Below are 22,362 nucleotides of genomic sequence, written 5' to 3'. Positions count from 1 at the left end.
TCGAATTAGCCGTTTGGATTCGGCATTAAACTGTGGGTCCTCTCCATTCCTGACAATATTACTCGCACACAGGAATGCTTGAAAGTTGTAAGTCACTAGGCCCTAGTTCTCAACAGACTGTTGATTTTTTCTTACATATAATATTATCTTCTAAAAGAAGTTAAAAAACGTATTTAAAATAATTTTTGTTTTAATTGTAGTCTCAATACGCTCGCTCTTTAAATTGTCTATATATTGTATATATTGTAAATATTGTATGCATCGGAGAAAGGTGAACCAAGGTCATGCATGCTAGTAAAAAATGACTTAAACATATTTTTACTCCCCAATTACAGCGACAAGGACAACACCACCGCTGTTCTAACAACGGATAAAGCCACCTACTGGCTCATATCCTCCTACCTTGGCCACGACAGCCCAATTCCAGGAAACACCTTGTTGGTCTCCTAATTGGTTCAGGCGCTAACGCCCATCACACGGTATGGGATAGCTCTGATATAAATGAGAGAGGTGAGTACTTATTTGATTATTTACTAAGCACTAACCTACTCATAAGTAATATTGGTAATGAACCCACTCTTGTAACTAAGAATAGGAAAGACGTACTTGATATTACACTTACCTCTGACTCGATCCACAATATGATTTCAAACTGGCATGTCTCAAAAGAGAATTCCTTCTCTGACCAAAAATATATTCAGTTTGAGCTCAAAGATGTAGCAAATACATCTACGGGATTTCGAAATAACCGGAATACAAACTGGGAGCGTTATAGGGAAGTACTAGCACAACTGCTTAATCACAACCTTCCTAAAGGCTCCTCCAGTAAAGATGAACTAGACCTTTCTGTAAATCATCTCACCGAAGCCTTAAATGAATCAATGAGAACTTCATGCCCTGTAACCATTTTAAAGGGTAAAAAGAAACCTCATTGGTGGCGTAAAGAACTAGAACCATTCAGAAAGAGCTGTCGCAAACTCTTCAACAGATCTAAGTACACTAGATCTCCTTCTGACTGGGACTTATACAAACAAGCTCTAAAGCAATATAAAAAAAAAAATTAAGAAAGAGTAAGGGGTCTTCTTGGAGAAATTTTTGTGGTAAAATAGAAAATACTTCAGAAGCCTCAAGACTCAGGAAAATTCTCTCAAAAAGTCCAACAATACCTAGTGCTTTAAAGACAGAAGCAGGCACCTGGTAGCGTTCCTAGAAATCACTCATAGATCTTATAAGTGTCATGCTCAAAAGCAGGACAATAATTTCTAACATGAGAAGTTTTACTACCACCAGATCGGTGAATAGAGGCACTCCCCAAGGTGGAGTTCTTTCGCCTCTTTTATGGAACATGGCAGTAAACGACCTACTTACAGCATTGGAAGCAGAGGGTTTTAAGGTGATTGCCTATGCTGACGACGTTGCGATATCCGTATCTGGGAAGCACCCCCAAGTTCTCTCGAAACTCCTTCAAAATGCCCTAAACAGGCTAACTAAATGGGCGAAGCAATGTGGATTGGACGTCAACCCACACAAAACAGAAATATTCCTCAGATTAGCCCACCCAAGATTAGAGGAATACCATTAAGCTTTTCCGATCAAGCTAAATTGTTGGGCCTCATTTTAGACAAAAAACTAAATTGGAAGGCAAATATTGATGAAAGAGTCAAAAAGGCTACTGTAGCGCTTTTTACTTGCAAAAAGGCCATAGGATCAAAATAACCCACTGGCTATACACTTCGGTAATCAGGCCAATACTCATTTATGGAGCCGTCGCATGGTGGACCGCACTGGACAAGATGGAAAATCTAAATAAGCTCATCAAAGTCCAGCGGTAGCAGGTATGTGCATCACAGGAGCACTTCGCTCAACACCAACCGCAGCACTGGAAGTGCTTTTAAACCTAACACCACTTGACATCTTCTCTAAAAAGGTGGCTGCCAACTCATGTGTAAGGCTTAGAGCCACCTCTTAATGGACCAGTAACAATACTGGACATACTACTATTCTAGACAATTTCAGATCTATCCCAGATCGCTTAAACTATACCACCCCGAAAATGGTATTTGGTAAAAGATTCCATGTGTCCATCTCTTCAAGTTCCTCCTGGGAAGAAGAGAGACCCCTGGACGACGATGCGGTACACTTCTATACTGACGTTTCAAAGACCGATCACGGAGTTGGAATTGGTATCTTTTCAGAACAACTGAATCTCAGTCTATCCTATAGACTTCCCAGTCAATGTAGTGTATTCCAGGCCGAAGTAATGGCGATTAATGAAGCACTATCCTGGCTCAAAGAAAACGTTATATCTTGTAAGGATATACGAATCTTCTCAGACAGCCAAGCCGCAGCTGTCTCCACAAACTCTCAAACAGTCCACTATTGTCGATCATCTCTGAATGAGATGACGGAACAGTTTAACATTCCCGGGCCACATGAACATTCCGGGAAATTGCAAAGCCGATGAGCTCGCCAAAAACGGAACACTTCTGCCTTGTGTTAGACAAAAACATAACATAGGAACACCACTTGCTACATGCAAATATCTCAAGCAATATGCTCTAGAATCAACAAATGCTAGATGGTCACAAAGTACCACCTGCCTAGCAACCAGGCCAATATGGCCAAGTATTGACTTAAAACGGTCAAAAGGCTTGATATCACTGAGCAGACAAAGTATAAGCTCTACAATTGGAGTAAAAAAGGGACACTGCCTCGTAGGAAGACATGCTCTGAGGCTAGGGGTCTACACAAATGACTTCTGTAGAAGCTGCATGGACGAGGAGGAAGAGGAAACGGTCCAACACCTTCTATGTACATGTCCAGCACTCTCCATTGGAAGGAATTACTTTCTCGGTAATCCCTTCTTCCATGACACCAGTGAACTGGCAACGATTGACACAAAACGTCTTTCTAACTTTATTAAAAGTACAAAATGGTTTGTTTAAATTCATTACTCTCCCATGAGTAACCTCATCAGTGGTATCACAAAGGACCTTTGAGGTCTACGTGCGTCAATGACATCTGGACAGCCACTCCAACCTAACCTTACCTACATCCGCAACAAATCTGATTTCTATGTTCTAGCTAAAAGCTGCCAGAAATTCAATTTTTAACACGTCTAATTCAAATTAAAGTTTTAAAAACTTATATTTTGGTTTAATGAAATGTTTGATATTTCCTGGTACCTTGTAGTTAATCGCAAATCAACTCTTTCTAGATTTTTCCACTGAATGTGTTCATGCTTTCACGTGGTCATTTTGGCATAACTTATTATAAATATGTAGTTCAATTGTTAACCGCTCGTTGTAAATTTAGCGCTGTATTTCTCTTTCTCATTTCAATTCACAAATGTCATTGCTAAAGCAAATTATGCAAAACAATAATGTTTGTTGTTTTTGTTATTTTTGTTGTTGTTTTCAATTTTCATTGTGGTTTTCCTTTCAAGGCCAAATAATAAACCAAAACAATTCAGTTTTCCCCACCCCTCCATTTTGATTTATTCAAAAATACAAATAATTTTATTGCATTTTTTTCTCATTCCTTATTTTCATTCCCACTCATTCATCGTCGTTCTTGTTATTCATTCATCGCCATTTGTTTTGTGTAACTCTCGTATTTCGTAGATTGTCATAAAATTTGTAGAAGCACACAAAACAAGTTCTGCAAAAATATCTTGTTTTAGTCAAACACGAAATATTGAGCAAGTACTTAGTCCGTTTGATTGTGGAAATAAAATCTCTCCGTTTTCGGGATAAAATAAATTTCTGAATTTTGTATTTTGTTTCCTTCTTGCGTGTTTTTAATTATTGTTTTTTTAAATCAAGGAAAAGAAAAAGTCCTGCCATCCCGCAACAGTTTGATTCCCAGTTTTTTGGTTTTACTTTTTTTTGTGGTCTCCGTTTGGTCGAAACAATTTATTGCAAAATTCTTCGTTTTATTTCACCGAAATCAAAGCACATTCAACTTCAAATCAAGTACGCAATTGAAAATGTGTGAAAATTAAAATAAATGTAATTTTTGTTTTTATTTTCTGGTTTTGATGTGTGCAAAATTTACTGTACAACTCAATATTTTCTTCTTAAAACGAAAGCAAAAACAATCTCCACTTATCTACTCTTCAAGCTCAAGGGCTCCAAGTCTTTAAAACAATTGAAGGTAAGTATCTATAGTTTTAAATATTTATGTAGGTATACACCTACGTCATAGACAAATAAAATCGATTCATAGTTTGAGTTTCTTTAACATTTTATTTTGTACCTACATAAAAACTATGTGGAGGTATTTATACAAAGTTTGTTAATAAAGAAAGAAAATCTTATATCGCAGAGCACAGAGAATCTTGATTACGAAATTATTTCCGCTTGCACTTGCAATTTCATTTTGCAAGTCGTTTGTCATCTTGGATTTTCGGATTTGTTTCAATTATTTATTTTCAAAAAAAGTCTCGCACCAACCGACCGCTCGACCGACCGTGACTATATGTGCATACATGTTTATATATAAAATTAGAAATTGCAACAGCACAGCAGGAATTGCAGCAGAAATTATTAATCGAACTGATAGGGTGACCAGACCTATCGCCAAACTTAAAAATTGTGTACTTACCTACAGTTGTGTTCATAAAAATAGCGCTGCTCTCCCAATAAAACAAAAAGGCGTTCAATTTCAACGTTATAATATATATCATTAAACTTCTAACAACAAACTAAAATATTTTATTCATAATAACAGAAAATAAGTACAATCGATTTTTGACCGTAAGCTTTGTCACAGTAAAAACCGTTTTTTTTAAATATATGGCTGTTCATAAAAATAGCAGTGCATGACAAAGTACTTGATCTATTACGTAGGTTAGGTTAAGTTGGAGTGGCTGTCCAGATGTCATTGACGCACGTAGACCTCAAGGATCCATTCCCATTATGATACCACTCATGGGAGAGTAATGAATTTAAGCAAACCATTTTGTACTTTTAATAAAGTTAGAGAGACGTTTTGTGTCAATCGCTGCCAGTTCACTGGTGTTATCGAAGAAGGGATTACCGATAAAGTTATACCTTCCAATGGAGAGTGCTGGACATGTACATAGAAGGTGTTGGACTGTTTCCTCTTCCTACTCGTCCATGCAGCTTCTACAGAAGTCATTTGTGTAGACCCCTAGCCTCAGAGCATCTCTTCCTATGAGGCAGTGTCCCGTTATTACTCCAATTGTAGAGCTTATACTTTGTCTGCTCAGTGATATCAAGAATTTTGACCGTTTTAAGTCAATAATTGGCCATATTTGCTTGGTTGCTAGGCAGGTGGTACTTTGTGACCATCTAGCATTTGTTGATTCTAGAGCATATTGTTTGAGAAAATATTTGCTGGTGTTCCTATGTTATGTTTTTGTCTAACATAAGGCAGAAGTGCTCCGTTTTTGGCGAGCTCATCGGCTTGCAATTTCCCGAAATGTCTCTGTGGCCCGGCACCCAAATGAGGTGAATAATTAACTGTTCCGTCATCTCATTCAGAGATGATTGACAATCGTGGACTGTTTGAGATTTTGTGGAGACAGACGCAAGAGATTTAAGAGCGGCTTGGCTGTCTGAGAAGATTCGTATATCCTTACAAGATATAACGTTTTCTTTGAGCCAGGATAGTGCTTCTTTAATCGCCATTACTTCTGCCTGGAATACACTACATTGATTGGGAAGTCTATAGGATAGACTGAGATTCAGTTGTTCTGAAAAGATACCACTTCTAACTCCGTGATCGGTCTTTGAACCGTCAGTATAGAAGTGTACCGCATCGTCTTCCAGGGATCTCTCTTCTTCCCAGGAGGATCTTGAAGGGATGGACACATGGAAGCTTTTACCGAATACCATTTTTGGGATGGTATAGTCTAAGCGATCTGGGATAGATCTGAAACTGTCTAGAATAGTAGTATGTCCAGTATTGTTGCTGGTCCATTGAGAGGTGGCTCTAAGCCTTACACATGAGTTGGCAGCCACCTTTTTGGAGAAGATGTCAAGTGGTGTTAGGTTTAAAAGCACTTCTATTACGTAGAAGTAAGGAAAACTGTAATAAGTTATATGAAAGTATACAAATAATTTTAGCTTACAATTAGTACTTTGTTGCATATCCATTGTTTTTTATGATGCTTCGCATCTACGTGGCGTCGGGTCCACTAAAACCTGATACCTCTCGACTGGTATTGCGTTCCAAAAATCACGCACTGCTTCCCACAATTTTTTCGAGTTCTTGGGTTTTGCTTTATGAACTACGTTCTTAACATCCCGCCACAGGTTTTCGATGGGGTTAAGGTCGGAGGATTGAGCGGGCCACTCCATAACGGATAACTTCTTCTGCTCAAATCATGAGTTTGACTTTTTTGACGTATGGTCATAGTCTGGTTGGTATACCCAAACTAACGGCATTTCCTCTTCAGCATAGGATAACGTAACCTCCTCGAGAATTTTCACATACTCGGTTATAACCCGATGGGGTTATTAGGCCCGACCTCGTTATATGAAAAGTAAGCCCATAGGTAGGTAGGTAGAAATGCCGATCTCAAGGCAACCTAGCCTGAGATCCAATGAGCGCTGTAGTGCGCCGTTTTGATACCAAAAACTCGTTTGTCCTGTGATAGAAAGGGAAAGATTTATAGAGAAACTTCATAGCGATTATGTTAGAGCCATTCTGTCGCATTGAGAAAAAAGATTAGGTCTCTAATCTTTGTCTCAGATAGCTCATCAAGTTCTTGAAAGAATGCTTTTCCAAAGCATTTCATTCTGGTGTTTGCCAAAGCAGGACATTTGCAGAGGAAATGGATTATGGTTTCACTTTCTCTTTGGTCACTACAACTACGGCAAAAGGTGTTGTAAGAGATACCCAACTTCTCTGCATGAACTCCTATAGGCCAATGTCCGGTACGAACCGCAACAATCCTGGCTATGTGTTGCCTTGGCCTGCAAAGAAGATCGTTTGTACGGGTTTTATTATAGGTGGGCCATATCTTCCTAGATATAATGCAGTTGAGTAAGTTGCTCCACCTTCAGTTTGATTCAGTTTGGTAGATAGAAAAGATTTTACCCTTCAAAGAGGAATGTTAACCATTTCCGCAAGTGAGCTATGAAGGGCCTATCCTTGCCTGGCTAGCTCGTCAGCCCGTTCATTTCCCACGATACCACTATGGACCGGAACCCAGATCCGGGTGACACCGAGGTTAATATTCAGGCTCGCAAGCTCATCGCGACATTGCTGGACTTAGATGAGGATGTGGCCGAGTTAATGGCTTTGACAGCTATCTGAGTGTTTGTGAAGATAGCCGCATTTCGGTTTTGGTTTGGGCTTTGTTTAAGTATCTTACATGCCTCCCTCATTGCCAGCAGTTCAGCCTGAAAAACGCTAGCAAAGTCAGGAAGCCTAAAGGATTTAGCTACATTTAGGGACTCAGAAAAGATCCCAGAACCAACTCCGCAATCCATCTTTGAGCCGTCAGTAAATTATAATAATTATAAAATCAAAAACACTGCTATTTTTATGAACACAACTGTACATAATACCAAAAGCAAATATCTACATACATAATATCAAAAGCAAATATAGACATTGCGGCTTATTCATAGTCATTATTTATCTAGTCTATTTGAACTGGAGACTAAATTAAACATAGACATAGAGTAGACACAGCTGCTATTCATAAAGAATTTGGAACATAATTTTCTCAATTAGTTTGTCAAAAGTTTATTATGTTAAAAACAGCTTAGACTTCAGGCTATCGGTTTATAATGGGTTTAAATATGAACAACATAACTGAAGTTACGTTTACTTACTTACTTAAGGTGGCGCTACAGTCCGGGGCGTACCTGGACCACAACCAACATGCGTCTACAGCCAGCTCGGTCCCTAGCTTGCTGTCTCCAGTTTCGCACGCCAAGTTTGTTGAGGTCCTCTACTGCGCCGTCCCTCGGGATTGGATTCGAAGACCTTCCGGGCTAGAGCGTTGATGTCCATTCGCTCTACATGACCTAACCATCTAAGCCGTTAGACTTTAATTCTGCTAACTAGGTCAGTGTCGCTGTACAGCCCGTATAGTTCGTCTTTATATCTTCTCCTCCATTCTCCATTTTGGGGACCAAAAATCACCCAAAGAATTTTCCTCTGGAAGACGCTCTCATCTTTCTTTGACAGGGTCCATGCCTCAGCGCCTCAAATGAAAACCGGGATGATGAGTGTCTTATAGATGGTGATTTTAGATGCTTGAGGGAGTACTTTACTTCTCAATTGCCTTCTAAGTCCAAAGAAGCAGCGATTTGCAAGAGTTATTTTTCGTTTGATTTCAGCGCTGGTGTCGTTGTCCTTAACTACCTTAAAGTTATTGCTGTCCATGGTGACGTTTTGTCCAAGACGTCGTTATTCAATATCTTTTTTTGATGACAGCATATACTTGGTCTTGCCCTCATTGACCACTAAACCCATCTTCTTCGCTTCCGTCGCAATGCTCAATAACGCTCCACTGACATCACGCTTTGATCTCCCAATTATGTCAATATTATCTGCGTATCCGAGTAATTGGATGGACCTTTGGAAGATTGTTCCTCTAGTTTTGACTGTTGAGTTTTGCACAATTCTTTCCAGAGCGATGTTGAAGAAGTCGCTTGACAGTGCATTGCCTTGTCCAAAACCTTTTTTGACATCAAATGAATCGGTAAGATCTTTTCCGACCTTGATAGAGAAGCGTGCATTCTCCATCGTCATTCTGCACAAACGGATAAGTTTGACAGGAATACCAAAACTAGACATTGCTCGGTAGAGCTCTTCCCTAAAGATGCTACCATACGCTGCTTTAAAACCGATAAAGAGATGCTGGGTATCGATTTGAAGCTCCTGGGTTTTTTCCAAGATCTGCCGTAGTGTGAATATTTGTTTGATAGTGGACTTTCCTGGTCTGAAGCCACACTGATAAGGAACTATCAGGTTGTTGCCGAACGGCTTCAGATTTTCACATAATACGGCAGAGAGGAACTTATATGCTTTGTTAAGGAGACTGATGCCTCTGTAGTTGGCGCAATTTAGAGGATCTCCTTTCTTATGTATCGGCATAATATGCTGAGATTCCATTCATCGGGCATGCTTTCTTCCGACCATATTTTGCAGATGCATGCACCCTAACAAGTGATCGCCTGCTGCTTTGAATAGTTCGGCAGCGATGCCGTCAGCTCCAGCAGATTTGTTTGACTTCAGTTTAGATAAAGCTATCTTCACTTCGTCGAGGTCGGGTAAGCTGAATTCTTGATCTGCGTCGTCTAGGTTGATTGGTTCTATCTCCCTTACAGCGGAATTCCGTTCGTTGTCGCCGTTATATAATTTGGCGAATTGTTATTTCCATAGTCTCAACATAGACTGCGGTTCTATTACTATTTTCCCCTGATCGTCCTTACAGGCTGGTACCATTGGTAGTTTTTTTTTTTTGTAAAACTTACGAACCTCATTCCTGCTGTGACATCCCTCTATCTCCTCGATCGCGCTCTTCTCATGCTCTTTTTTTCATCTAAGAAGCCGGTGTTCCTCTCTCCTCTTCTGCTTGTGGAGCTCGAGTGCAGCTGTGATGCTTATGTGCAGCGCTGTTTTGTATGCCTGTTAAGTTAAGTTTAGCAAAGACAAAATCAGAACTTATTAAAGAACTATGAATGTGGGCCATTATATTTTTTATTTTTGGTACTAAAAAAAGGATTCAAAAATGCAATGATTTAGGACTTTAATGAATACCGCATCAAACTATCGATCGCAAGAAAATGTTTGAGAAATCAAATATGTGGTGAATTTAAGACAAGTGTTAAGACGTTCAAAAAGAGCAGTATCTCCTTTTCCGAAAAATGTGTTTTTTAAGTGAGCTTTGATATGGGATTCGTGCAATGAGTTAATAGCAGTAAACGCTCTTAGTAGGTCCAAACAGTGTTAGTTTCCAACCACTTATCACTCACAAATATTTTAAAATAACAACAAAAAATTAATTCCCTTATGTTTCCTACACATTCAAGTTTGCGGTACATCAAATGTACATATATTTAAGAATTTACACTTCAATTTAGTGATTGAGGTCTGAAAACTTGTGGAGTAAAAAAAAAGTCTTGAATACGACCAATACTGATAAGTTTTTATCCCGTCCGTCAATTTGTATTTAATAACAATATCTTGAGTGAGATACAAAATTTTAAGTTCATATCTTTTTTTTTACTCAAAATACTTGTGTCAAAAACCATTTTTAATCTTTTTTTGTAAGCTTTCAATATTTTGCACATGTTAAATAAGTTAATTGTCAATATCTGTATTTGTTTCCAACATTTTAAGTTTAAAACCGTTATTATCAACTAAAGCAGAATTTTTTTATTTCGATTTTTCTAAAAACATTAAACATTTTTTAAGAAAAAACATTTTGAAAGTTTTTTCTTAATCTTTCAATGATATGATCTGAAAAACACATTTAAAGCTATTGAAAAATGGACAACAAAAAATGGCATCCCCAGCGTACGTACACATGCACCTCTCTTTAAATCTTTGATTTAGATTCTAGAGATCTTGAAAGGGAGAAAAATCTTCAAAATCGATAAAACGGACTGATTACAATTATGTACTTTATACAACATTTTTGTTAAAATATTTAACTAAAACAAAAGAATTTAGTAATAATAAATGAAATATTTACGACAGTTTTATACGGGAAAGATATAAAAAAGAATACAGCATAAAACTGGTTTTTGCTACCATCGAAAAAAGTAGGACCCCTCTATCCGTGCGTCTGCCTGTCTGTCCTCGTCCATACCATTGGTTTCATTAAAGCATTTTTTAAGACTTAAAATATCAATTCATTTTTTTGCTTTAACATCGAAAATTCGAATCTCCTAAAAACAAAACCGAAACATTTTGGCTCCTTTCAACAAAAACTAAAATGTGAAGGGTGTCCCTTAAGAGTTGTTATTTAATTTTAAAGTTTTTTCAAGAGCTATTGAACCGATTTCAATAATTTGTTGTTTGCACAAGCTCGTGTACAGTTTTAATAATATTTGATAATCTAAAATGTCATTGTATTTAAAAAAGATAATACATATTAAAAACTACATATAAAAATATTTTTTAATACGATTTCAATATTTCATATACACCACATTCATTGTCAAAACCCGATACAACAATTATCGAAACAAATTGATGTTAATGCTCTTAAAGTAAATGTCGCATGTTTATAAATTGACAATGATATTTCGATGCTGAAATGATACGTTCACAAATTAAATTTCAAATTGTCACGCTCCCCCTATTAGAGGATAGTATCTGGCGTAACACTTATGTCCTTCGAATTGCGGTGACGAAGAGCACAAGTGCGAGTTTGGCTCATAAAGCAAATAGATCTCAACTCGATATAAATCTTAACAACTCTGCATTAATCTCGCAATATTCGTTAACAAGGCCCAGTTGACTCGGCAATTAATGGCATACTTTGTAAGCAGTTTGGGTCAAAGAGAAGTTTTAATTAGGCAACTGTTTTGGGCAAAAAAGTATCTTTTCTAACGAGACCTAGTTTTATCCACAAGTGCTTATAGCAGGAGTTTAAACATTTCATATAAACATTAGCTTGAAAATTAAAATACAACAAATGATAACATTTTGTATGAACTTCTGTCAATGATTAACAACAAGTCTATGCAATTTCGATGATTTAGACTTTAGAGGCAAAGATTCTTGAAATCTTATTACCTTGAAATGACAAGCATTTTCTAGGAATGCCTGCGTTTTTACTCTAGCCCTATTAGACTTGATCCAAAAGAGTAAGATTGTATAGACCGTGATTCATTTTAGTTAATTGAGTTTTGAGTGCCAATGTGCCGTGTCCTTTCTGCAGCACTTTAGAAAAAAAAATTGGTCACTTTTGATTTAAATAGGATTTTATTTCCATATATGTATGTACGTCTGCCTGCGAAACGCTCGCTCTGTTGAAAAAACCGTTCGGTAGGTACTCATTTACTCTCTCGATCGACAGATTTCGCTTGGCCGCCTCGTTCTCCCGATATGACGGTTCAGGATTTTTTCCTCTGGGGATATTTGAAAGGGCGTGTCTACACGACTCGTGTACGTGATTTGGAGGATTTAAAAGCGCGCATTCGACAAGAAATTTCTGAGATTACGCCGGAAATGTTAAGAAATGTCTTCGAAAATTTTGTCAAAAGATTAAACGATTGTGTAAGCCAAAACCGGCATCATTTAATTGATGTAATATTTCATAAATAATTTGTCTAATCTGTATTTTCGAATAAAATTTGTATCGTTGTTATACGTGCTTTGGTTTTGGAGTTATTTCAAAAAGAAAAAAGAGGCTGGGATGCGACCCACACTGATAACTTCCCATCCCGTCTGTCGATTTGTCTTGCTTAAAAGTTTGTCTTTATGTACTCGTATCAATTTTTACCAAATTTGGGTACTCTTTTTGTAGATTTTATTTTTTATATGAAAAAACGGACTGTTGGATTTTTATATAAAAATTACTGAATATCGAAAACAATATTTTCTGTGAAATAAAATAAATTTCAAGACAATATTTTTAAGTTTTGAAAAGCTATTTGAATCGAAAGTAAATTTTTACGAAGTTTTAGTATTGTTTTTTTTTTTTTTTTGAGTTTTATTGTTTGTAACAAAAACTGTCAATTCGATTTTTTTTGAATTTTACCAACAATATTTCTTATGAGATAAAATTACTTTAAAGCCAATACTTAAAATTTTTAAAGAGATATTTGAGTCAAAAATCAATTTTTACCAACTTTTATACATTTTTTTTAGGTTTTTATTTTTTGTAAAAAAACTGTCAATTTGATTTTTTTCAAACTTTAATTGTATCTTGACAACAAGATTCTTTGAAAGATAAAAGTCAATTAAAGCCAATATCTCAAAGTTTTGAAAAGATATTTGAGTCGAAAATCAATTTTTACCAACTTTTATAATTTTTTTTTTAGGTTTTTATTTTTTGTAAAAAAAAAACTGTCAATTCGATTTTTTTCAAACTTTAACTGAATGTTGAAAACAAGATTTTTTGAAAGATAAAAGTAAATAAAAGCCAATATCTCTAAGTTTTGAAAAGATATTTGAGTCGAAAATCAATTTTTACCAACTTTTATACATTTTTTTTTTAGGTTTTTATTTTTTGTAAAAAAACTGTCAATTCGATTTTTTTCAAACTTTAACTGAATGTTGACAACAATATTTTTTTAAAGATAAAAGTAAATAAAAGCCAATATCTCTAAGTTTTGAAAAGATATTTGAGTCGAAAATCAATTTTTACCAACTTTTATAATTTTTTTTTTAGGTTTTTATTTTTTGTAAAAAAAACTGTCAATTTGATTTTTTTCAAACTTTGATTGTATGTTGACAACAATATTTTTTGAAAGATAAAAGTAAATTAAAGCCAATATCTCAAAGTTTTGAAAAGATATTCGAGTCGAAAAGCAATTTTTACCAACTTTTATGAATTTTTTTTTAGGTTTTTATTTTTTGTAAAAAAAACTGTCAATTCGATTTTTCTCAAAATTTTTCAGAATGTTGAAAACAATATTTCTTATAAGATAAAATAAGTTTGAAGCCTAAATTAAATGTTTTTGAAAAGATATTTGAATCGATATTCAATTTTTACGAACTTTGAGTAATGTTTTTTTTAGATTTTTATTTTTTATAAAAAAAACTGTCAATTAGATTTTTCTCCAAATTTTATCAGATGTCAAAAACATTATTCTTCGTTGCACAAAATTGTTTTAGAGATAAAATCATATTTCAGTCGTAAAATTTTGGAGGTGACAAATTTTTATTTTCAGTTTTATTGATTTTAAAAAAAACCGTTATATTGATTTTTTTCAAAAAATATACCTGTTTGGTATCACGTTACAATCTATTATACAAAATTTAATTCAAGTCTCTAGCGTTTTTGGTTCGTAAGATATTTAGGGTTAACCAAAATTTTCACCTTTTTTTCAAACTGCTATGGTAAAAAAACCACCCACGCAATTTTCTTGAGAGCCCTTTCTGCCTTTTTATCTGTATAACAAAATTTATTTGAAGTCGATATCTCTTCTGGTTCTTGAGCTATGGACGACGAAAAAAACGTCGCGAACGTACGGACGTACGGACGTACAAACGTACGTACACACGCACGCACAGACATCTTTCTAAAAATCTTTTATTTCGACTCTAGGGACCTTGAAACGTTTTCAATTTGACAAATCGGACCCATTACAATAACTTCCTATGGGAAGTTAATATATGCATCTTGGTGTGGTCACCCTTTTTTAAGCATCTATGGTACAAAAGCAAGATACAAAAAGATACTATATTTTAATCAATTTTACTGACTCATATCCCTGTTTCCAAAGAAAAATGCGCACAGCTTTTATAATAACGTAAACACCATTTCCATCTTTTGTTTCTAGCTAAACGAAAAAACAAACAAAATTTGCGTTTCAAAATTTCTATTTGACAAAAATATTAATGCGAGGGTAATATTTGGCAAAAACAACGTTTTGGTTTTTGTTTTTTTCCTGACATTTATCTTTATAGGCCTTTTAACGATAAAACTTGGAGGCCTGCCAATGTTTTTGTATTTTGTACATTGCTAAGTAAAGTATTCATAAAATGGCATGTTTTCCTTTTTAATGTCAAACAAGATTCGATGAGTGAATCTTTTCATACTGATTCGACAGAATCTCAATGTGTATCATAGTATAGTGTATAGCGACTTGAAGACGTGAGACACATTACCGCCACCGCGCTGGCTAGTTGTCGTTGTATTTATTTGTTATTAACTAAAATTATAATAAAACTATAGTGTTTACATGTGATATTTTTACTACAATATTCGTATAGTATAAAAACGTAAGATTTATTTTCTCTCTTCATAAAATAAGATAGGACTTCCTCTTTAAAGTGCAATGCATTTTCTCGTCTATTTTAGTTGTTTTTTGAAAAAAGTTTTTTTTTTTGGATTTTCCCGAGACTTCCAACAAAGAAAGTCGTTGCTTGATTTTTGCAACGCCTGCAAATCACGTGTACAATTTTCTGCAAAGAATAATTATAAACAAAGAAAGTGTTGTTCTGTTTTCTCATTTCTTGAATTTCTTTGTGATGCTAATAAAATGCTACGCTATAGACAAAAATAGGAAAAATTCCAAGAGGCTTGTCTGCTTGTCATGTGGTGTAGAGATGGTGCCAAAATCCAGTCACCTGAGTCTAATAAATAAACGCAAAAATTATACGCTTGGACATATAGAGTTAGATGTCTCAGAATCAAAACAAAGAATACTTGTGAAATAATCTTTTTGTTAAAAGTTGTACATAGGTAGGTACCTGTTCCGACCGTAAAAGATTGACCATGCAATAGGTTAAGGTATGTATTACTAAAATCAAGGCCTGTGGAAAAATGTTTGCAACATTTTAAGAAAATGGGAAAGGATTCTCAATTTCATGTTCTTGTAGTAAGATGCTTACTTTACAAAGATATGAGCCCCAAGTCCGCAAGAGAAAATGATTATTTTTACATGTTTGTAAAGGGTGTTTTTTTAAGTGTTATACAGCTTTGAAATGGAATAAAACATGTTAATCCAAAAAAAGATAATTTTGCTTTATTCAAAATAATTTAAATAGGATTTCTAGCATATGTCAATTTTAAAAAATGATCTTTATTTTATTTCATTTGTAAGTTATAAACCTTTAAAAAACACCATTTATAAAATCAAACAACTCTTTTTTTATATAAAATTTTACCGGGAAGGAAATGTCACTATCTTGAATAAGCACGAACTTAGCAAAAAGCTATGATCAAATTTGAGAGATATGGGATTAAGCAGGAAAAATAATACATCAAAAAGTGCAAACGTAAATGTAAACTTGATTAACCTAAAATTCTTTACATGGACTTTCGATAATGAGAATAAAATCTCCAACTTTTTAAATTCATCAAATCCAACTTATACTACCGTTTATCACATACGAGTTTATTTTGTTCAAAAATGTAAAGCATGGATATTGTTAAAAGCCTCATTTCTAAAAATCTAATTTTGTTGTAGTGGATGAACTGCATCCAGTATTCATCCAATCTGTACTTCAAATTATTCTATCTTTTATCATACATACGTAAACATTGTTGCAACAATGGATATTGTCCTTTTCTGATCTTATCGTTCCTGTCCAAAATCTTCGAGACAATTATCCAAAAATAAATAAGCGTTCATATCGGAAACTAAATCATCGGGGGCATTGGTCGCATTCACAAAGCTGGTGGCTACGTAGTCAAAATTAAACTAGCTTTGTGAATGCAAAACTACACTACAAAGCCAGTCAATCTGGAACTGTCATATTATTGAAAAATGCAAATATATAAAATAAGAAACATTTATCTTTTTTATTTTTAAATTCAATAAAATGAAATTTAGGACACAATTTGAATGATTTATATTTGTATTTAATTACTGAACTATTTATTAACTTCCCATTGGAAATTATTGTAATGGGTCCGATTTGTCAAATTGAAAATTTTGACATTTCTCGACGTTTCGAGGTCCCTAGAGTCGAAACAAAAGATTTTTAGAAAGATGTTTGTGCGTGCGTGTGTACGTATGTACGTTCATACGTCCGTACGTTCGCAACGTTTTTTTCGTTCTCCATAGCTCAAGAACCAGAAGAGATATCGATTTCAAATAAATTTTGTTGTACAGATAAAAATGCAGAAAGATGCAGAAAGGGCTCTGTGTCTGTGCGTGCGTTTATACGTTAGTTAGAACGTCCATAAGTTCGTGACGTTTTTTTGTCGTCTATAGCTCAAGAACCAGAAGGGATATCGATTTTAAATAAATTTTGTTATACGGATAATAAGGCAGAAAGATGCAGAAAGGGCTCTTAAGAACATTTTGATTAACCCTAAATATCTTACGAACCAAAAACGCTAGGGACTTACATTAAATTGTATATAATATATTGTAACGTGATATCAAAGAAGTATATTTTTGAAAAAAATCCATTCAACGGTTTTTTTATAAATCAACAAAACTGAAAAAAAATGTTGTCACCTCCAAAATTTTACGACTAAAATATGATTTCATCTCCAAAATAATTTTGTGCAACGAAGAATAATGTTTTTGACATCTGATAAAATTTTTAGAAAAATCGAATAGACAGTTTTTTTTATAAAAAATAAAAATCTAAAAAAAAACATAATTCAAAGTTGGTAAAAATTGAATATCGATTCAAATATCTTTTCAAAAACTTGAAATTTAGGCTTCAAATTTATTTTATCTTTCAAGAAATATTGTTTTCAACATTCTGAAAAATGTTGAGAAAAATCGAATTTACAGTTTTTTTTACAAAAAATAAAAACCTACAAAAAATAATAGAAGTTGGTAAAAATTGATTTTCGACTCAATATTCATCTGAATAGGTTCGACAGCAAAAATTGCAGTTGGCGTTGAGTTGCGTGTTAATTGTAAGCCAACGACTTATAGCGAAAAAAATTAAAAGAAGCCAAAATTTGGTAGGCAGTTACTTGCAAAATATCCAAAATTATGGAAAAGCCATGAAAGGATATACGTGCTATCATCAGAGCAGCTTCTAATTCTCATGATTCCGCGCCAAAAAATAAAAATAAAAACCGGTATCAATTGAAGTTTAGCTACGGTTAAACGCGTGATTAAAAGTGCTTCTCATTTGAAAAGAAAAAAAATCAGAAAAAAACACCACTTAACGAATCTAGGAAAGAAATTCGTCTCCAATTCTGTAAGAAATACATGTCGTGGAAGTCAGAGTGGCAAAAAGTGATTTTTTCAAATGAGAAAAAGTTCAATTTAGAGGGCCTTGATGGCTATAATTATTACTTTCATGACCATCGAAAAGAGGAGCATTATTTAAGTCGGCTGCATAGCTGTGTTATGGTGTGGGGAGCTATTTCCTTCTACGGAGCCTTAGAGCTCCAATTTGTTACATCGAGATTGAGTGCAAATTCTTATAAAGGTGTGCTAGAAAAGGCCTTCCCACAGATTTCTGATCTGTTTGGACCAATATCGTGGACATTCCAACATGATAATGCCCCTATCCATACAGTGAGGACAATAAGGCAGTGGATTGAGAGTCAAAATGTGGAGATGCTGGTGTGACCCCCATACTCCCCTGACCTTAACATAATAGAGAATGTGTGGGGACTTCTCTCACGTAAAGTATACGAGTGAGGGAGGCAATTAGAAGACAAACATTCATTAATCGCAGCCATTAAAAAAGCATGGTCAGAAATTTCGCTTCAATACCTGGAAAAATTGTATAGTTGCATTCCAAATCGAATTTACGAGACTATATTAAAAAGAGGTGGCAACACTCACTATTAACTTCTGGTAAATAAGCATACAATACAAAAGGCTAAAATAGATCTTTGAATTCAAATAATTTGTATTGTTTTATTCCATTTCATCCGTTGAACCTATTCAGATGAGCTAAAATAATTGCTTATTTTATGAATACATTTAGTCTAGCTACCGTGTGAGGATAACGGTAAGCTTTAAGACAATTTTTGTCTCCAAAAACAAGCACATAATGATACTCTTTTATAACATAGATAAAAAAAGATGTAATATTGCAATACATATGAAGAAAGGCCAACAGCAAGGTGAAAATATTTGTGAACCTATTCAGATGAGCGGCAGTGTATGATGAAGTCCTTTAATTTTTAAAATGCTTAAATTCTTCTTTTTATGTATACGAGTACAATAATTATGTTGATAATTGATAATTTTAATTTAATAACAAATTGGAATCAGTCCTGAACTGTGCTACCTAAGTTTTTTTTCGCAGGGTGAAATCAATTGTAGCTCCAACTGTATTGCTTGTCATGAAGTTTTCTCAAATTATTCGTTTAGATTCGGTACAAAATCTGTAGGTCCCCTGCATGCCTGACATGACTAGCGAACCGGTTTGGTTGAGAGTTGTTAGTCATAAGACCCTGGTTCTCTACGTCCTGTTGCAATTGTATTTAATTACTATTCTTTATTATGAATAATATTCACTTAATTGTTTAAAATTTATTTAAGATAAGTTTATGTATTTAAGTGGGTTTCTATAACAGGGTATTAATGTTTGTATTTCCAAATAAATTAATTTTATAAGTTATTCTCTTTCTACTTCCATTTCATGTTTAATTTTTTTTTTAATCAGAAGATTCTAAAAGTCTTGTCTTGAGAACCAATTTGTTTAAACATATCGAAGCACACTTCTAAGTTTGTACATGTGTACTTCCGTTGTTTTAGAATTATTCAAAAAATTCGACTTATCACCCTTAAAGGAAACTATGTTTCCAATCTAAGTCCCAATATTTGCGTTCCACTTTTGAATCTCACAACATATTGCACACCGTTATGAGAACTTTTTTCCAACTTTCATGTTTAAAAGAAAACAAAACCATTGAAAATTGTAATCTTGTGTTTGCATTTGCCAAACAAACTGCTGGTGCTCAAAGTGAATACAGAATACTTTTTAACTTCTGATAAGTATATGAATTTACACGAGTCGTCAACACTGAAAGTCTAAAAAAGTCAATCTTGAATTCAAAATTATTACAAAGTCTAATTTTAAAATTGTGTATTCCAAATATTTAACAGTTTTCCGTAAACAAAACACTACTGTATTGCGCTTTAAATTTTAATCAAATAAACTCTAATCTCTTCCGATCCATTCAACTTTCTCTAATCGAAGCTAGGTAGGTGCCTTATCTTTTGTTTTTCATGTTTTTATTTTTATTACTGCAAACAAAAAATAGCAATAAAGCAAACATTCAACTCAATTCTCGATTGATTACGGATATCTAATCAAATCAACACAATAACGAAACTGATTCCATTGTACCGGCCTTCTAACTTTTTTACCGCATAGAAGTTTAAACAATTTACCCTTGTGTGTCATTTGAATCACAACCACAAATATCGCTTACACAAATAAAACTATTTAAATATTTTTCTTTTTTATTGTTCATATGTTGACAAACAAAAGCGAAAACTTTATCTTAATTGCCATAAAACTTGTTCATAACAGATAAAACTTAATAATGAATCGCATGTGTTTTGAATGTATGAGGCCTCTAGAGTCACATTTTTTAAGATATTCAAGCAAATTCCAGAACGAAAATTACTCACCTACAATTATTTTGTTTGTTTCTATGTTTTTTAAGGGACGTTATACACTGGAAAAGTCATGAACAGGAATTTTAAATCCAAAAAAGATGCGTCTCCACTCACAACCAGCACCGAATCAGAGTCTTTCGATACGTGGACTGTGATAACAGACAAATCGAAAGAATTAACTCGAGAAGAGATACCCTCGCCTCCACCTACACCTGAAAAAAGTGAAGAGGAAGATGAAAGTAGTGAAGATGCTGTACGCGTTGAGGTCTTACAAGCATCTGTTGATAAATTGGAAAATAGGTAAAGAGTGATAATTTAAAAATATGAATTTATAAATGAAATTATAATTTTTTACATTTACAGATACAGCGAACTCGATGATATTTCAGATGGTATCTCAATCATAAGCGATTGTGAAAGCGTCGGAAGGATGTCTCCGCACCCAGAGCTGCGCAAGCATCTATCAGAATTGAACATGCGATTTGTTGATGTGTTACAACCTTCGTTAAGAATGACAAATTCAGCTGGCGACAATACTTCACGATTCTATGAAGGTAGCTCGGAACGATCTTCTGATGTTTTCCATCAAGTAGAACCACTGTTGGAAAACAACAGAAAATCGCGAAGAGCATCAGAACGCCAGATGGCAAATTCACCAGACTTTCAACCGACACTGCGATCTGGATTACGAGGACTTTTCTATGTTGGAGCATTTCTGGGAGTTTTGGCTTTTATCAGCAAATTAAAATACGAATCTGCGCTTGGAACCAACTCAGATGTACTTAACCAAAAAATAGATGACCTAGAATTAAAAAATAATCTCATGCGAGCTGAAATTGATATTCTTTCCAAGCAAGTGAACTACTTAACGACGCTTAGTGAAAATCAGAAATATTCAACGTCCAACAAACCAAAGAGCAAACCGTCAAGAGAAAAGAAAATGAAGGTTTGGCCAGGCAATGGAAATAACATTGAAGAAGTCGTAATAAGTCCCGATGACCTTAAGACTCCATATAAGTGCGAGGGTCCAAATAATATGGACGTAGCTGGAATGTGCGTAGAACTGCCAAGGGCAGGTGAGAGTATAGTTGACTCTTTGGGTGAAAAAGTAAGATTTGTCATAGAAGAAAGTGATCACTTTACGAACTTTGAAAAAGTTTTTGATAAATTGGTCAAACTGACAGATAATCCTTTTAGTGGAAATGACGAAAAACCAACAGCCACCCAAGGCACTGAAAGGTTGCAGAAGCCAAAAGAAAGTACTTACACCCCCCATGAACACAAACCTGATAAATATGAGAGCAGAAAATATGAGAACGACCAACCAACTGACAAATCTGATAGAAAAAAGAACGAAAAAGATCAAAAACTTGACAAACATGACAATGAAAGCAAAAAATACGAGAACAAACGGAAAAATTTCAAGAAGCAACAAAACTTTGACGATAGTGGTGAAAGCAAGGAACGTTATCGCAGAGGAGATCGATCAAATGAAGACTTCAACGGTTCTGGGGAGAGATTTAAAAAGTCCAAGGACTACAAAAAATACGACAAATATTCTTCTGCCGAGCATGAAAATGCTAAACGAAACGCCGATGGCGAATGGCACGAGAAACTTATGCACCATCGAGAGACTTCTCGCAAAAATAACGACAAACATCGTCACGACAATAATTGGTATATCGAGCGTGGCGATAGTCGAGAACAAGCTCGAGTTACTGATCAAAAATATCGTTGATTAACTTTAATTCTGATGTACATTGTTCAAGTCAATTCTTAAAGCAACAAATCTTGTGATCCTTTATATTTGTTCTTACCGTTTTCTTTTGTTCGTGTCCATTTTTATTTTATTTTATTTTATTTTCTACTTCGGTATAACATACACATTATACAATTAATGCTTCCTACCAAAATGTGAAAAAATCATAAAAAAAAATATGTAGACAAAGAGAAAAACTTAAGAAACTTTTGTGATAAATACTTTTTTTGAGAAAAGAATCTTTGGCAAAAGTGATTGCCATTCCCCCAAATTAATTTGGGAAACTATTTGAGAACAAAAATTATTAAAATAAATTATAGATGTTAGAGTGTATATTTTAAAATAAACAACCCTATACAAAATATATTTTGTGTATTTTTTGCATTTTGAAAAGAACTTTTTTCGGTGAATACTGATTCGGAAACGTAGTGAAAA

The 22,362-nt window shown here is 34.6% G+C and overlaps 1 protein-coding gene across 3 annotated transcripts; it reads left to right on the top strand.

The window, feature by feature from the left end:
• The first annotated feature begins 3,586 nt into the window (after positions 1–3,586).
• Positions 3,587–22,291, top strand: LOC129944683 (uncharacterized). Of its 3 annotated transcripts, XM_056054288.1 has the most exons (4): positions 3,587–3,974; positions 4,123–4,155; positions 20,216–20,468; positions 20,532–22,291. In XM_056054288.1, the coding sequence occupies exons 3-4, from the start codon at positions 20,239–20,241 to the stop codon at positions 21,904–21,906; spliced, it is 1,605 nt and encodes a 534-aa protein (XP_055910263.1). In that variant the 5' UTR covers positions 3,587–3,974; positions 4,123–4,155; positions 20,216–20,238; the 3' UTR covers positions 21,907–22,291. The 3 variants fall into 3 exon arrangements, with proteins under 3 accessions (XP_055910263.1, XP_055910264.1, XP_055910262.1); XM_056054289.1 differs by lacking the exons at positions 3,587–3,974; positions 4,123–4,155 and adding an exon at positions 14,756–14,889; XM_056054287.1 differs by lacking the exons at positions 3,587–3,974; positions 4,123–4,155 and adding an exon at positions 20,078–20,114.
• The last annotated feature ends 71 nt before the right edge of the window (positions 22,292–22,362 follow it).

Source organism: Eupeodes corollae, chromosome 2 (genome assembly GCF_945859685.1).
Source record: "Eupeodes corollae chromosome 2, idEupCoro1.1, whole genome shotgun sequence".
Classification (NCBI taxonomy): Eukaryota; Metazoa; Arthropoda; class Insecta; order Diptera; family Syrphidae; genus Eupeodes; species Eupeodes corollae.
The sequence above is the reverse complement of the archived record's forward strand: the minus strand, read 5'-3'. Positions and strand labels throughout refer to the sequence as shown.

What these genes read in the sequence shown, in the direction of transcription:
- LOC129944683 (XM_056054287.1), top strand. Translation starts at nt 20,093, where the DNA reads ATGAATCGCATGTGTTTTGAAT. An exon ending in GAATCGCATGTGTTTTGAAT is followed by an intron (nt 20,115 to 20,215) that starts GTATGAGGCCTC and finishes ATGTTTTTTAAG; the next exon opens with GGACGTTATACACTGGAAAA. An exon ending in GTTGATAAATTGGAAAATAG is followed by an intron (nt 20,469 to 20,531) that starts GTAAAGAGTGAT and finishes TTACATTTACAG; the next exon opens with ATACAGCGAACTCGATGATA.